Raw genomic sequence first — 17,531 nt, forward strand, 5'->3', positions numbered from 1 at the left:
TTTTTATTGGTCCTGGGACACGTTCTCATGTCTCAGCATACTGTTTGTAATATGAAAATAATAACCCTTTGTCTCTTTAAGCCCCCCCTCCCAAAAAGCCCAGTCCGCCCTGATTGGTCAATGTTTCCGGGTCTTCCATTCCATTCATTGCAGCCAAGGAATGACTGTAACGGCACTGTAACAACACTTCCTACCAATATACAGTATATGTATGCTGGGACATGACATTCGTACGGAAGTCCTGACAGCTTGTTTAAAGGCACAGTTTCTGAATTCGGGCTGTGTGCGTTTCTCCGTGTACTCAGCGTCTTCATACTTTTTACAGTATTTAAATAGCACCTCAACCTGCTTTAAAAGTAAAAAAAGACATAGAAATCTAACTTCTTACAATATGGGAGCTTTAAGCTTTCTAATGATAGCTACTGGTCATACCACACCAAGTAAGGCAGCAGCAGTAAAATCCCTGAGTGTATTAAACTGAGCAAGGGTGCGTTTTTTCCTTATAAGTGCATTTAATTTGTCAATCAACCAAAACCATATTCCACTAAGAACCAATTGAATAAATGTATTAATTTATTTAGACAACAAATAAGGTCAAAATGTTTATGTGGTAACATTAACAGCAAGATGAAAGTGTCAAAGAGCTATCACAAAATATCATAAATAGATTTTAAAATACTGTGGCTCACCTCTTGGAGATAATTAAGTTCATATTTGATGTAAGAATTGTGTGTAATAATTACCGAGTTGAAATGAGTGGCTTAAACTTTCAACCCTTCAGATACTTACAGAAGCATGGGGCCGCTGACGGTGCCGGCAAAAGCCCTTTCATCCATCTTGTTAAGATACTTATTCCTGTGAAGGTCTCTGGACAGGAAAACACAGTTAAGTTTTTATAAGAAGAAAATCTATCACATTTCAATCAAAGTGACAGAGGCATGGCATTATATTTTCCTAAGCCTCATCACTGCTCATTTCCCTGTTTATTTTCTCTCATTTCAGGGGTAAAACATGACAGAAAAAGGTCTCAATCACATTGTTGATTCAAATTATAGAATATATCATGTGTTGGCGTTTGACTTAAACACGCTGCACTCTCACTACACATCTCACTGAATCCTTTACATCTAAAAAGGATAATAGACCTGCAAAGGGTTTGTGTTTGTCTTGGTCCAGCTGCTCTGGGATCAGTTCTCCCCTCAGAGAAGATCAGCTGCCAACACAAACATCCATGTGGGAAGACTCACTAGTCAAAGGCCAATGGCTTAATTAAGCTCTTATAAGGTTCTGGGATGTGTAGGTGTTGTAAGAGAGGAGAGGGACCTTAAATTAATATCATTAATAACTCATATCCTGAATATGAGGGATTCTGGACCAGCAGGTGACAAGCAGAAGGAAAACATGTTGCGACAAAAGTTGAAAAAAAGGAAGCAATGCTTACCCGTTGTATCGTAATTTATCTAACTGAGGCTATTGAATGTAAAAGTGTAAAATTTGTGTATTTTTTTCAAGTCTGACACAGATCTAGTGTATCACTGAGTGTATGGGATAGGGGAAATCTTATTGCACACTTCCTACCCACTTTTGGAAACATATTTTCCCATGAGAACTCCAGGTTACTAATCAAGAGCTGGGCTTAGGCCCTTTTCGAGTACATATGAGAAGGCCTGTAGAGACCCAACCGTGATCCCGCTGCTTTTGTAGTGCAATTTTGGGAAAGGAAATACACATGCCAGATGTCAGAAACGGTCCAATCCAGGCAAAATACTGAGCAACATAATTTTTGAGAAATGTAAGACCTCTAAATCGACGGATTTTGCTGTCCCGGTGAGAGATATTGTTACGGATTAAAAAAACAAATGTAACATAAGAATTGAATTAGATTTTTTTTTGTAACTGTTAAAACAGTGAAATATATAGTGTAATAGTGAATAAAAAAAACTTAAACCTAATACACAAGTAACAATATTAGCTCATGTGTCTCTGAAACTGCTGATTAAAATTGTTAAAGTTTTTTGGGAAATACACTCATTTGTGTTATTGCCAAGAGTTACTCCGATTTTCCCGTGGGCGCATCTGTGCTGCGTTTTTGTTCCGTCCTCCGCCACGTGCCATACCACACCGGGAGCATCTCAGAAGCAGAGTGTCTTGCTACCCGACTCGCAGATTTTATTGTCTCTAAGACATAAGAGTAGTATCAATCTTCTCATCTAACTTTCTGCGAGAAAGCGAATACGCATATTTCCCAAAATGTTAAATTGCTCCTGTAACAGTTGTCAAATAAGTTAAACAAGGAGTTCAAATGAAATACCTACACTTGATCTAGCTTGGTCCCATTGAAGGCATGATGTTGGATTTCTCTGAATCCATTTCCATACAGCATCCTGGAACCAAAGAAGAAGCTCATACAGTAACAAACAACACAATAGCACTCATTAGAATTTGCCTCTTTAGGTTAACCAGTCTACTGAATGAAAATGTTGTCCACGTGTTGACGCCTTCATGCGTTTCTGCACTTCAGTGACAGACATAAGTAGGACCTACTTATTTCACATTCTTTGGTGAGGTTTCATTTGCCTGTGCAATTTTGCGGTTCATAGCCCAACATTTTCTGTAACATCCTGTTTTGTGGATTAAAATTGCAATCCCTCTTCCCTCGCTCTCAAACCTAACCACATACATGTCATTGGCTGTTGTGTTAAAGTGTCTGTGTACTTGTTTTTGTTGTTTTTTGTGAGATTTAAGTGAGTTCAGAGTGAGGACATGTTTTTAAAGTGAGGTAATGTTGCCTATCCATACTTCCTTTAGTGGCTATTGTTGGGTTTGGATTGAATTTAGGGCTAAAGGACACTCACTATGTAGGCCTATTTACTACAGTTTCCATCAAGTTAACATTTCCCTTATGCTTTTTTGTATAAAAGTGTATGACACAACTATATATGTAATTGCATTACGTGTAAGCAGTTCTTTTCTGTACATTTATGCATGTGCATGTGTGCGTGCACGTGGTTGCTCTTGCGAAGATCTTACACTGTCAGCACGTCGCTGGTGATGCCACGAAATGCGTTGGCCGGGATCGATGTGATGTAGGGATGATCAACAATTTCCCTTCAAAGGAAGACACAGAATAGAGAGGAAATGAAGTGGTGTTGTAAATCGCTTTTACTGGAAAGTGGCACAAGGAGGAATGTACTTGATGATGATATTCTCAAGCATTATGGCTCAGTAGGAATATTAAATTAGAGTTGAGAGGGTGATGACAGTGGCTGGAGATGTGAGTATAGATGCTCATTTAATGCAGACATGCAGAGGGTTGAATATGGGAAGGCAGATGCGTATTGACTCAAAAACAAAGATGCACCCACATGCAGAAAGCAATACTGCTTATGTATTGTAACATTTTGTATACTAATAACACACAATCACATTTATGAAGGGATGTGATCTTTATTTAATGAGGTTAGTGTATTTTTCAAAATAGAAACCACATTTCCCATAGTCTCTATGTCCCAACGTTGCTTCTTGCTTCTACTTACATGGAATACAAAGGAGGATAAACATTAAGTTTAAGCTTGCGCAGTAAGAGGTGATTTCATTCTTTATTCCTCGTGACACTGCCAACATTTTGAAAACCCAAAAGCTCTCTTTCCAGTGAAAAACACATCTATTATTCCTTACACAATATAAAATATAATGCATGAAAAAGCGGCTCATCTTGCTGACCGTCCTGTTGGTTTAGAATAACAATAGTAACAGCTCTGAATGAATGTGGCAATGAACTGCTGACGTGAAAATGCCACACGTAGCAGTTTTACAGTAGCTAGACTATATGTTGATTAGTGTGAAAATGGTAAAGTTCTAGCCACTTACAGTATGAAGTTCATGTCATTAGAGTGGATGTTGCTCAAGTCAGGAAAGAAAGAAAGGCCGGTGTTGAAAATTCCCCTGAATGTCAATAGGTTAGAAACAGTCAGGACATACAGCAAACACACCAGAAAGAAACATGGTATATGAGAACTAGAGCTGGGTTAAAACAATTGATTCTCTAATTAAAATCGATTGTTGTTCAATTGATCTGATATCAATCAATCCTGAAATTGATCTTTCAATGTATACCTTTTCACCATGGATGTATAACCCACCACAAACGTTTTGGGGGTCAATTTTTAAATGTAAACATTAACCTGAGGAATTATTTTAAAAAAAAATTGAGGGTTGGTTCTTTGCTTGTGCCAAGCCAAAGGCGTATTGTAACTGAAATGTCCCTAACCTAATTGATATTGAACCAGAATTTTAATCAAATCAGGACCTTGTGAATCATAATTAATTCAGAAAATCATTGACGATATCCAGCCCTAATGATAGTATAACAAAAAGTGAGCATTTCTATCATAAAAACAGTCCTGAAGATCTGGATTTAGTAGACAGCATAATTTGGTTTTAAATAACTATGCCAATTCATGCCATATTTATCTGTGACAAGGTCACAAGCTAGGATTTGTTTAAGGATTTGAAGTAATCATGAGATCAGGCCAAATACTTAGTATTAATAGTTTTTATGCAGTCACTTTACTGAACATGACCTGTGCCACTGCATTAAGCTCAATGAAGCCTGACTCATTCTTGCCCGTACTCTACTCAACATTCTATGAATAGTTCACAATGTCTAAATTGTTGCCAGACTTAAGCATTTTAAATATAGCGCCCTCATTTTTTTTTCCGATAACCATAATGGTGTCAGTATGTGGAATTCAATGACAAAAAGAACATGCAATGAAGACTACTCACAGGTATTTGAGGTTTGGAAGGTTTTTAAAGGCTTCTGGGTCGATGTAGGTCAGACTTTTTGCATTACGTATCTCACTGAAAGACCAGACAAGAAAATGCACTTTTACATAAAAACAAACCCATTCAGAGCATAAGTAAATGACAGAAGTGTGAGTGGTGGCCATTATGAAATTATTTGGACACATATTCAGAAGCGCATAAAAAAAATTTGCAGACAGTGTGCAAAAGAAGGGAAACTCGGTGCAGACAGCCAGGGCTGGAAGTAGAGTCCAATTAGCGTTTCATTAGAATGTTTACTCTGCTCCGCCCTGGGCTGGACTCAACACCTCTCTCTCTCTGCTGTCTGAAGCCAAGTTTTGCTCTGGAGCGTGTTCCCTGGCCATCCTTCACACACCGGGCAAACCACACTCAGCCCAGCAGACAGACGTGTTCAGGTCAGTAAAAGTGACTGAGTGACTGAGTTCATCTTCACGGTGCTGCTGTACAACGAGTAGGGCGTCACTGAAATACGAGGGCAGTTTAATCAGCCAATACAACCGGGACATAGTCTGACATGCTCAAGCAGGCTGTAAAACTCCCGAGTGGCAACGACGCCTGAGCCAAAGTGGTGAGATGAAGAGTTTGAATCTTTGTCACAACTCTTTGAACTCTACATGGTCAATCGAACAGCGCGGTTATGAATTTGACTTCCCTTTACTTGGGTTTTCTGTGCCCTGCACAAAAGTGTAGAAGATAGGGCGGAAGATGCTCTTTTATTGTTATGTGTTATTCACAAATTGTCAGTTTAATGTATAATTTTTAACTTTGGGATTAAATGATGTAATCGTGCGGCGCTTCTAGACTTTCCAAATATCATTGGACCAAATGTATCAATTTGTGATAGTAAAACGAGTCATGCGGAGGGGTTGTGGCACTAAAAATAAATTTAACTGAATTACAGACATCTCTTTTGACATGTTAGTCTATAGGAAAGAGTCTTTTTAGGCCGCATGGCAGCAAATGATAGATGCCAAGGTTGTAGTATGGAGGTACCACAGTTTGGCCATTATCTCAAATTGGCATGGACTCTTCCAGTTTTTTTTTCAGTGTGCAGGCCTTTTTTGTCTCTCAATCATAACCATAAAGATAAACACAAACTTTTAAGGACATTGTGAAGTTGCATAGTATCAAGGGAGTTCTTCATTTTTAACCACCATTGAGTTTATTTGTCAAAGGTTTATTCATGTGACGTTTTGTAACAATTATTCAAGTCATTTGAATGAAATAGCTATAGTTGGTTTTGTAGGTTGATCATCTTTGCACTCACATCATTTGCAAATAGATCACCAAAATTGAAATAAATCTACAAAAAAAAACTAAATTATTTGCTTAAAAACCAAGAATTCTTGAGATAATTGGTTTCACTTGATGGTGGTGTGGTACAAACTTCACCCAGCCCCCTTTGAATTCTCAGCATCGACTGGAGTCTTAGCTCCACAGCTGCTGTCGGCCTCGAGCCGCCAACAGGAAGCAGAGCATTAATTTGTGTCTGACCCTGAAGGAAACCTGAGAGAGATGCCATTATCTGATGTATGGCACTACACCACACCAATCAGTAGCAAATAGGCCCTGGAGATCCAAAGTACACTCCTAGAACACTGATACAACCCTCAGCTAGCGGTTTGAATTATTATTTCTGTCTGCATTTTGATGTCTGGAATTCGGCAGCTAATAAGAAAAGACTAAAGGGAAAGGATAATTAGGATACAAATGACAGCCAAATGGCACACTCCAACGCACACACACACTCACGCAAGTCATGTCAAATTAATTTCTGTAGCTGTTAATCAGTTACGGTCTCAACGGCTATACATGCCCACGTTTTCATACAGTAGGCTAATTGAAGAGTGGAAGCAAATTGCATACACACAAACTGCTGTGTTACACTGATGCTGTAACAAATCATTCACATAGGCAGCAAGTCTTGCAATAATATATGAAGTGCTAGGAGGTGTTCTGCTGGAAGGTGTGTGGTCCACCCGGAGACTCAGCCATAAATCTCTATCCCATAATTGAGAATAGAGTGCACCTTACTAGACATTTTTCCCCTGAGCTGCTTTAACAAGAGCTGGAGCATGAAGACGACGAGGAGAGAATCCAAATACTGGCTGTTGTTCAGCCTCTCCCTGTCTGTTTAGACCAGGCTCGGTAACACTGGTCCACATAAGTAATTTCACCGAATTGGATTGTTTCTGGTCTTATTTGCATGTGGTGATCCCACAACAGGGTAATTTCTTTTGTCAATTTCTTGAATGGAAAGTGAGGCAAAACTGCTCTGATGAGGTGCAGTAAGTGGTGGGCAGGATAGTAATAAGCTTCTAAATGTGTTTTTTCCTTGCTACCCTTTGCTGCCGGCAAGGTTCAGAATTAAGCATTTTTCTCTCCAGAGAGCAAATGGAGATGCTTAATCACTAATGATCGATAAAGAGCGTGCCAATTTCCTTTAGTTACTCACATGTGGGTGATTTTCCTCAGGCTGTAGAACGAGTGCCTCTCCAGCCTCTGCAGCGTCACGTCCACTGATATATATCTAAAAGAAATACACTGAGCTTACACCAGATCTAAAGTACAAATTGTCTTTGTAATTTTAAAATAATTACGTTTTTTTTTAACCATCTGTCAATCTTAGAATGTAAGAAGGAAGGTACTGTAGCAGCCTGTGGCAAAACACAAGACATGTTTTTATAAATGAGTGTGTGGCTCTAAAAATGATCCTAAAGGCTGCAACTCTTTCCTAAATTTATCAACCCAAGTTGCCTAAAGCCTCCAAAGTCACGGGTAATTTTACAGGTATGCATCCCACATATACATTACCTAGTCATCAGTCACTCTGCTCCCATTTGTTATTACTTGGTAACAAGCCCGCTGTTTAAATAAACCATGAACTTAGCACTTGATCAACCTTAGAAATGACTAGAAAATAACACAAGATATATTCTGTTAACTTCTGTAGTTATTATAGGCACTTAATAAAAGACATCTCAATGTTCACACACTAAAAAAAGACACTGTATTTGAGAATTGGACTGACATTATTTTGGTTTTCTAACGTGGATTCTATCATTTTATCTGGATAGCGAGCAAAGAAAACTCTGGCTGTGAACACTCGTGGCTGTTTGAGGCTTGCAGAAAACATCTTATCCACCTCAGTCTCCCTTCATGCATGACTTGGACGCAGACGTTGGAATCAGCAGCCTGAGATCAAGACTCAAGTGTATATTTTACCTCTACCCAGAGACCCTACCTCTACTGTGAGTCTAAAATCACCACACACACCAAAATACGCTCTGCTGGAATACCTAGCCCATGTCCAAGCCCCACTGCGGTTAAAGGACCAACATTCCTATAGAAGGAACGCATTAGCGCTTCCAGCTGTGATTAGGAGCTAGTGGTGATACTAACCAGAGAGCGTATCAGCTGCTTGGGTGGGAGAAGGAGAAGAATAAAGGGTGGGCAGTTTGGAACTGGGATAAGTTCCCATTTTTAAAGGCAACAGGTGGATGAGAGCAACTGTGAAGGTTTTGGGTTTGAAAAGTGTGGGCCTATGAGCCTTGAATAGAATAATCTACTGCATAAATTGCCACTCACATCCTTGAGATGTTGACCATGTTGGCAAAGGCGTCTGCTGGCAAGGATGACAGGCGGGTCTCAAAAAGCCATCTGGTTGGAAAATAGAGATGGATTTTAGTTGTTACAAACAAATGGCAAATGCACTTATTGGATTTTTGCAGAAAGTTAAATGAGAAGATAAAGTCACTCACATCAAGTAAAATAAGCAGCCTGTTAGCTTAGCATGAACTAGAAACTGCTGGTTTGTCTAAAGGTTACAAAATAATCTTACCATCGCCTTAATAATGAACACATTAAATCTAGTTCATTTTATCTTCCAAAAAAAAAAGCTAAGTATGATAAGGACACGTTCTGGTTTTAAGGTGGGTAATGGGCCAGTCTATTTCCTGGGTTGTCTCTAGATGATAACCCAAGACTAGTTCACAAACCTAGCATTACCACACACACACACACACACACACACACACACACACACACACACACACACACACACACACACACACACACACACACACACACACACACACACATACACATATATATATATATTATATTTATTGCTATTTTTATTACTGATATTATTGTTATCTTTATATTGTCTTTTATACTGTGATCTTGCTAAAACTGATATTGGAAATTTAAATTTCCTTGCGGGAGTCATCCCAAAAGGACTAATAAAGAGAGGTCTATATACTGTGTGTGTGTGTGTGTGTGTGTGTGTGTGTGTGTGTGTGTGTGCATATATATATATGGTGTTATGATGGATCCAACTGCAGTTTTAGGCAAGCCCCACCCTACGAAGCAGTATGATTTGTTGAAGTTAAGCATTGACCTTGAGTAGTTAAGGTTAGGGTGTGTGATTGGTCAGGCAACAGAACCTGAACAAATCGTCGGATTCAGTTTTTGTACACACTAGACAAATGAGATATAACGTGTTAGATGTTGATTTGGAGGTGCTGGCAGGTAGATGTTAATGTTGGAAAGAGCGAGGCTACCTTTTTTCCTCCGATTTCAAGTCTTTATGTTATGATGTGTGATCAATCTTCTTATCTAACGCGTAACATTTACAGAAAAACTAAATGTAGTACCTTTTTTTTTTTGAATGAACAAGGCTTAAATCTTGCACCATGACGTTTTCTGAGTATAATGACATTCAATATGACATTGTAGAAATGCACAAGATTCTCTTTGAGAAGGAAAGGTATTCAGTTATCAAAAGTACATTTTTACAATTTTGTCTTAACAATTGTCCAATAACCCTAGGAAAGGAAAGATCTTTTGGTAAGAGAGTAGAAAAAGGATAGGCCGATAAAGGCCCAACACTGATACGTTTCAGAATAAGATGAAAGGTTTCTTTGAATTAAATGGTGAACACCCCCCCTCATTCTTGGAACATGGGGAAAAAGAAAGACTTGGATCTGACTGGACCTGAGCTGGCAGCCAAAAAAAACAATGTCTGGGTCTGTTTACGACAATGTTTCAGAAAGTAAGGTTAGGACCTCCACATTGTTCAGGGAAAAGATTAGAACCCAGTGTCACAGTTACATGTTCACCATAAAAAGGTTACTATATGAGAAAGAAAATATTTATAATCTGATCTATATCCCGACATTTTACCTACAAGTTAAACATTTTAGCTTGTTGCTTTTTTTTGAGTAAAATGCGGAGAAATTGTTTTAAAACAATTTAAAATTCAAGGGATTAAATCTTTTTTCTGCTACAATCAGATGATAAGATCTTATCAGCTTACTACTCCCAGATCTGCACTGTAACTATGAAGCTATAATCAAAAGATGCTTAGCTTAGCATAAAAGCTAAAAGCAGAGGGAAACAGCTAGCCTGGCGCATTGCTGGCAACTTGGCACTTTTACCTAGCGTGTCACAATGTGTTATTTCATTCCTGTGATCTTGCCGCTGGTTTTGTTTTGGTGGATTTGGAAATCACAACATAGTAATGGAGGAAAGAGATTAAGATGGTAGCCACATGTGCTGATGTCATGCTGTGCCCCAGGGCCACCCTGCAGAAGGGTGCACATTCAGACTTTGTTCCACTGCATCTTGTCTCAATTGGCAAACGGAGTATGCATCCATTTGGAAACAGGTATGCAAAGTGACTCAGCCAAAGCCACCATCTTCATGCACCTTTGCCTCATCAGGGGAACAATAGACAGAGGCTGAGATCTGGCCCATGAGTCTAAATCACGCCCTCATGGCGAGGGGGGGTTAGTCAGTCAGTAGACACAGGAGCACAGCACCCTGAATGCTCTTTGACAAATTCAAACAAACAGAGGGACACAGAGCAGACCCTGACACCAAACACCCCTGTCAGAACCGCGCTGTTTCGCGACCACGCTCAAACCCAAATTAACCAGCATGCATTTTCTCCCAGGAGCGTGGGGAGAAGACCAATGAGCCCATCTCGGAGGCTTAAAGAGAAAATTACTCTCCCAATTTGTCATTTTGGATAGAAACCCGAGAAAACAAACAGGTTGGGAATTGAGTTTGAAGTGGGGAGAAGCCACATAATTCATAATATTCCCAGCATTGGATTGACAACATAGCTGTGTTTACTAAGGGCTGTGTCTCATTTTGATGTGTAATGGTCTGCGGTGACTGGTAGAGAGAGTCGGTTACATGTTCACCTCCAGTGGGATTCAATGTAAACTTCTATCATGTAGAAATGGTATAAAAATCCATAATGTCTCTTCGGAGAATGTTTACATATGCACTACATAGTTCCTTTTTTTTATTGATTTTTATCTGATCTGATCTCATGTTTGCGTGCAGTGTATTCCCTCGCTTTGTGGATGACTTAGGTGCACGTATTTGGCGGGGGGTTTAGGCGTCCTTCCTGTGCAATGCAATGTCCCCATACATCTTGTGTCTCTTTGTGAGGTTTTGCATCCCGTAGTCGTGTTGGGTCCCTTTGTCTCATTTTTGTTTTCTTTAGTGTTGTTTTGGGTCTCTGTGATCATTTGGCATCTCTTTGTAGTTGGTTTGTGTCTCCTTGTGATAGTTTCGCGTCTCATTTTTCACATTTTGGAGTATTATTCTCACCATATCTGTGTCTGAATGTTGGAAAAGCTAGAGCATACGATAAATCAAAAAAACACTCGGGTGCGGCACCTAACTCTTATAATGGCTGGGAAAACCCTGTGAGTGTAGGAAGAGAAAGGAAAGTGGTTAGGATAGAGCGTGGTGGTGGAGAGGATTTAACTTTTAAATTTGTTTTATTTTATGTTTCACAAACGATTACATTTGTTTTTATCATAAATACGTGAGGTAATTATAGCAGAATGTGAAGGAACAGTAACACTTTCCATTACAGGATACATCGGTACAAATGGATAGCTGGGAAAGTGTCAGTGTTTCCAGTAATCTCCGCTACAGCTCATCATGTTATTTTACAATTAATCCTAGTGCTCATCTGTTACCATTCAGGAAACGGCATTAGGATTTCACTCCTCAGTCCGTTTTATTGGATGAGAGGTTGAGGGACGACAAATATCACGAGTTATCAAATGCTTAAACTCCAATCCAGAAATTGGGAGGTTTTTGAAAGGCGGGAACTGCTGTTTTTTTTCCCCTTTTCCCTTGAAGTCTTTTTCCCCTCTTAATTATTCTCAAATGGAACTCTCTGGGTGTTTGAGAAATGTGCTGTAAAAGGTAAATATTGTATTTGAATGCATCGTCCAGACGCAGTCGGGAGTCACGCTACGCAAGCTTTTAAGCGTGTCTGTGCTTTCCTCTCCACCTCTCTGACTCCCAGTGACACATGGAGTAACCCCCCCCCCACACACACACACACACAAAGGACTCCAAACTCTAAGTGTCCACATATGCACACCAACACTCAGACACACACAGACTGCTGCTTCGCATTCACATTTTGTTTTGTAAATAAACCTTTTACACATTTTTCCTCCACAAAAGAATTTCTAACCAAACTCTTGTGTTAATAATAAGGGGATTAGTGAAATGATTGTATTGATTGAAATGAGGGTTTGAAAAAGCAATTTTAAAGCACAAACCTCCACCAATGTTTACAAAAAAGGTTTTCAAAGGAAACGTTTTGGGAATCACGCTTATTTGGCAGAGAGTTAGAGGAGATGATTGATCCCACTTTCATATCTGTTCATTAAAGACTTCACTAGAGCCAGCCGTTAGCTCCGTTAAACAGGAGGAAACAGCTAGCCTGGCTCGGTCCAAGCTAACTTATTACGTTACATCGTATTAGTTAAATCTGGACAAAAACCAAAGTGTAAATTAAAACAACATTTCTACAAAAAGTTGTCCCCCCTCCCCTGCTTCTAGTCTTTGTGCTAAGCTATGCTAACCAGTTCTACGTGAAGGTTTACATACTGTATGATAATAATGATGATATCTATCTTCTCATGTAACTCAGGAAGCAGATAATATCTCCCAAAAATGTTGGACTCTTCTTATGCTAGTTGACCCTAATCTCCAGAGTCACATTTGGAACCTGCAAGAACAAATTCAAGTATCTATCTTTCTATATTATGGATGTAGCAATACCCCAACTCACGTTTCAATACGATTCACAGTTCAAGTTGACAATATTAAGTTTACAATACCATTTACAAACCAATTTTTTTTCCATAATGATCTAGAGACAACTGACTGAAAAGAATTCCTGTATTTATATAAAGTGTGCAAAACAACAGATGTATCCTCATTTCAAAGGTGCAACTGAAATTGTATTTTACCTTTAAATAACTAAAACTAAAGGAAAAATATTAATAATTAGATTTCTAAAACCAATCCAACAACAAATTAGAATCAAATAAATCTCTTCAATAAATAACTTAAGAGGACGTAGTGACGTCTGAAGACAAACAAGTGAAATCAAAAGTAGATCACGGCCTAGGCCGTTTCCAAACTGCATTGATGTGATTCCTTTTTAATCTCAACCGGTTGTAATCCGTACACATTTAGATCTGTTTTTAACCAATTCACAATACATTGCTACATCCCTACTATCTATCTTTTGCAATGGTTAATGTCAATGTCAATTTTATTTCTATAGCACATTTAAAAACAACAGCAGATGACCAAAGTGCTAAACAGGGTTGATGATGAGGTTAAAATCTTGGCTTATGGCTGGAGTCAGTAGGACCGGCCTGAGCCGGGCAGCAAGGTCTTTCATTCCTCAGTGTGTGTACAAGGAAATCAAATTCCCTCACACCTCATCTGCTAGAACATCCCGCTCAATCCAGTCTATTTTGGGTTTATTTGGCAGATATTTTTATCAGGAGGGGATGACAATTCAGCGCTTGGTGGCATGCTTTCATGTCTCTCTATCCTCCTGGAGGGCTCTGGGTAAATTGCGGGACGGAATGTGAGGAAATCGTAGGGGACAACTGGGGCACGTGGTCAAGTGAATTGAGGCAGTGATTGGGAGATAATTTTATGTGATGGGTGCTATTGGAGGCGATGCAAAGTGGTGTGGTGGGATTGAAGGAGGGAGAGGGACGTTCCAAAAAGGAATTCTGATTATCAAAACATACCGCAGGACATTCTCCTATGTTTTCAGATCCTTATGAGGAATTTCGTGTAGGAGAAATAGTAAGATTCAATTCTAGGAAGAGTACCAAAGTGGTTATCTCCACAACAACCAAATCACCAAAAGTGAGGTTCGTACAATGTAACAGTACCGTCTGATTTATCAATCATGAATGCTGATTTAAATGGAAATGTCCTTTCTAACTCTTCCAGTTCTATGTTTCCACACATGCCACAGAGTCCCTCTGAAGGGCATGTGTTTCCATCACTCAAGGCCATGGCAACGAGTCGCTCTCTGTTGCATAACTTTTGCGCTGGACTTAAGCAATTTAGTAAGTGTAAAAGCCCACATTTTTCAAAGGCGACCCTGACACATTACATCATGTCGGCTCCCAGGATTCTTAACAAATCGTTGGGTTCTCAGATAACAAGTCGACAGATTGCCCACAGATCCGCTGTTGGTTATAGACCCATTTTTGTCAAGTACCCGCAGCTAACAGAGTCATAGCCTCTTCTTCGCTGAAATGATGACACGTTTTTTATAATTTTTTTAAATTTTATGTTGGATTCATCCTCTTTGTGGCACATGAGTGACAGCAGATGTGAAACCGTGGATACAGCTTGCGGCCTTTCTCCCCTTTCCACTGTACATCACTGTAAATCCAATATCTTTCAATTGTGTTTGTCAGATTAAATGAGCAATTTAATAATTGCCATATTGGGCTCTCGGCCGTTTTCTGCCATTTTATAGTTGAAGCATTTATTTGAAAGAATAATCAACATAACATCACGAATGAAAGTAATCATAAGCTGCGGCTCTAGCTGGCAGTAGTATTGTTATACATTCATAATATCACTGTTACTGGAAAGACTGTTTGTTCTAGGAAATGCCACACTGTGATTCCACTACAAATAGATAACTGGCAAATAAGATGAGCCTGTGTAAAATTAACACACTACTACTGTATAACCCAAGAAAAACAGTATACAAACACCAAAGTTGAAGCTAAATGAATCAACGTAAGCAGGCATGTTGGTTCTTTTAATAATACAATTAAATGAGCTGTATTGAGCACTATAAGCTTTAATCAAACACCGAAAAGCATCCTTCTTTGTTATCCAAAATGTCTGACATGTTTAAATACCCTGCAGCCTTCTGTGGACTCTTCTGAACGGGACATTCTGGGTTTCTTCTCCTTCTTCCACTGTCTCTCCGTCTCTCCCTCCACCTCCTCTTATCTAAACATCCAGTTACTACAACTGCAAGACTTGGGGGCAATTAATAACATGTTGGCATTAGTTGTTTTAGTGTACATTTGTAACGATAGTTAAAGAGGTGAATTAAAAAAAACTAAAACCCGAACCAACCGCAAATAAAGAGAAAGTTGTTATTTGAAGCTGTTCAGTTGCAAGCAGGCCTACCTGCTTTATTTTATATGATTGGAATAAAGGTGGAAGGGTTCAGTAGTTTTTCTCTGACTAAAATAGGGTGCAAATTAATTATTAATCATTACAGGGATTTATCAGTCAATTATTAATTTCCTATTAATAGGTGTTAGTGTTCCTTTTGATGTAGCCTATTTCAAGATTGCCTACTTTTCTCACCAAACAACTTTGGAACATATGCTTTAGTCATAGCCTATATAATAGCCTACAAAAAGGCTAATACGTTAAAATGGAATCACTACTTAACATCAGAGACAGCCTCAAAGTCCCTCTGGGAGCACTTTGAAGGAATATTCATGATATTGTAATGATTTTTCTTCCTCGGAGACAAGAGCCCATTTACAGTCAAAACGCATGAAAAAAACCCACCGCAAAATCACTTTCACAGATCCGTTTTGCACGCCTACTTACAGTGTATCCGTGCTTGCTGGAAACCTGGGGAGAATATCAATGTCAAAGCAGGAGATTGTGTGTGTCTTCCACTCCGAGCACTCGCAGACAGCAGGGCAGGAGTCAGCCTGCGACCCGCTGCTGGCAGGGAGACTGACGAGCGTAAACAGCGCACAAGTTATCACCTGCATGCTGGGGTGCTGCTCGCTTTCACTTTCGGCTCAAAAATCTCCCCCAGGCCGACTTCTGTTTTTCTTGACAGTCCTCTTGATGTCCACAGCATCAATTTGAGCCACACTGAAGTATGCCAGCCTAGTCTATGATGATTGTTTTTGGAGTGTAATCCTCAGGTATGGCGAGTGACAGACAGTGGAGCTGGACTCTGGAGGTTCAGTTTTCTCTACAGGGCCCCATGAGTTTCTGTGAGCCTGTGAAGGTGGGGATGCTGTAGGACGGACAGCAACGGTTCTGTGGTGGGTTTGGAGGTGGTCTTCTTGAGGGGAGGGTGGACTTCTGAGGCACTCTTGTGTTAGACTCGAGAATAGTTTTTTTTTCTCTCATCTTGAGCTGTGTATTTTACTGCATTATGTTCTAAACAGTTTTCTTATCGTAGCCTATATATACGGTAAGAAAAGCTAAGTCTCTTTGATGCCCAATAATTCAATACAGTTATCGTCAGTCTATTTTATAACCAAATGTTATTTTTGATGTTTTCATTTTCTCTTACATTTATATTTTCTTATGCGATAATGAAAAAAAAATAGTTTTTTCTTTTCTTTCTTTTCCTATCTTTTCTAACTGACGAGCGGCAACACTGGCGCTAACGCATACCTTTGGACAATGTAGTTCACAAATAACACAGTCCCACACTGCTCCATTGTGGGCAGCATACATTTCCCGGCGTCCTTTTGGAGCCGCTGTGGTTTGTTGTTTTCCTGCTCAGACGCGGCCAGTTCAAGTTGCCATAGCACGGTGAAGCTGTGGTCGTTCTACTGCTAGCTATCACTCCCAATGCGAGAAACCAACGGCTCTTGTGCAACGTATTTATAGCCGGTAGCATTTATTTCCCCAGTTTCTGGACATATGCATTGTTCTGCAGTTTTCACTAGCTATATTTTCACAAGGCTAAACTAGTTGGCTAACGTTTTATTAGCTAGCTAGCTAACGGTAACAGTAACAGTTGCCACTTGTTGCTAGCCAGGATGAGCATCCCCCTCTACAATGCCAAGCGCTGGGACTGACGGAAGAGGGCAGTTTGAATTGTAATGGTTTGCTGGTCAGATAACTTTCTGTCTCCACGGGTTGCTAAGGTAACGATGGCATTTCCGTTAGCTATGACAAAAATATCTTCTGCAAAGAAAGCTAAAAACCGGGTCAGTTTGTTCGTTAATCTGATTAACGTTGCAGTTATCAGTTAGCGTCTTATGCAGACGAAGCTAGTGCTGGTCACTAATCGTCAGAATTTCCCAGTCAGCCGTTTTTCGTCGTCTTCACCGTAAAGCTGCCCTGTCCCAAACTATGGACACATCCAGTGAGTCGGATTCATACGACAGGACGCGGGCGCACAGGCCTCGGGGGCGTGAAGCCCACCGCAGATCTGTCCGGGGGAGTGGGAGTGGGAGCGGGAGTGATGGTCGACCCGTTAACATCTCCGAGAAGATCAGCACACTGGCAAGCACTTTACAGGTACTCTGCTCTGCCTCATCAGACAGAGACCCCTAGCTAACCTTACCAGCATTAACAATTTACTGTAGCAATACATCAGCTTGATCCAC

General features: G+C 39.9%; 2 protein-coding genes across 6 annotated transcripts in view; one reads left to right on the forward strand and one right to left on the reverse strand.

The window, feature by feature from the left end:
- The window catches only part of tshr (thyroid stimulating hormone receptor), a 22,008-nt gene extending 5,724 nt beyond the window's left edge, over nt 1-16,284 (reverse strand). Inside the window, exons 1-8 of the mRNA XM_032542523.1 lie at nt 15,778-16,284; nt 8,416-8,487; nt 7,283-7,357; nt 4,789-4,863; nt 3,871-3,945; nt 3,031-3,108; nt 2,316-2,384; nt 790-867 (exon numbers count right to left, since the gene is read on the reverse strand). Coding sequence (XP_032398414.1) covers nt 790-867; nt 2,316-2,384; nt 3,031-3,108; nt 3,871-3,945; nt 4,789-4,863; nt 7,283-7,357; nt 8,416-8,487; nt 15,778-15,947 — 692 coding nt within the window. The 5' untranslated portion in view covers nt 15,948-16,284. The remainder of the gene's footprint in view (nt 1-789; nt 868-2,315; nt 2,385-3,030; nt 3,109-3,870; nt 3,946-4,788; nt 4,864-7,282; nt 7,358-8,415; nt 8,488-15,777) is intronic.
- A 379-nt stretch (nt 16,285-16,663) lies between these two features.
- The window catches only part of cep128 (centrosomal protein 128), a 55,814-nt gene continuing 54,946 nt past the window's right edge, over nt 16,664-17,531 (forward strand). For 3 of the 5 annotated variants that reach the window (XM_032542524.1, XM_032542527.1, XM_032542528.1), the window contains exon 1: nt 16,666-17,442. In XM_032542524.1, the coding sequence (XP_032398415.1) occupies nt 17,275-17,442 (168 nt within the window). In that variant the 5' untranslated portion in view covers nt 16,666-17,274. Of the gene's footprint in view, nt 17,443-17,531 lie in introns of all 5 variants that reach the window. The other 2 variants (XR_004336120.1, XM_032542526.1) reach the window with 2 other exon arrangements.

Source organism: Etheostoma spectabile, chromosome 18 (genome assembly GCF_008692095.1).
Source record: "Etheostoma spectabile isolate EspeVRDwgs_2016 chromosome 18, UIUC_Espe_1.0, whole genome shotgun sequence".
Classification (NCBI taxonomy): domain Eukaryota; kingdom Metazoa; phylum Chordata; class Actinopteri; order Perciformes; family Percidae; genus Etheostoma; species Etheostoma spectabile.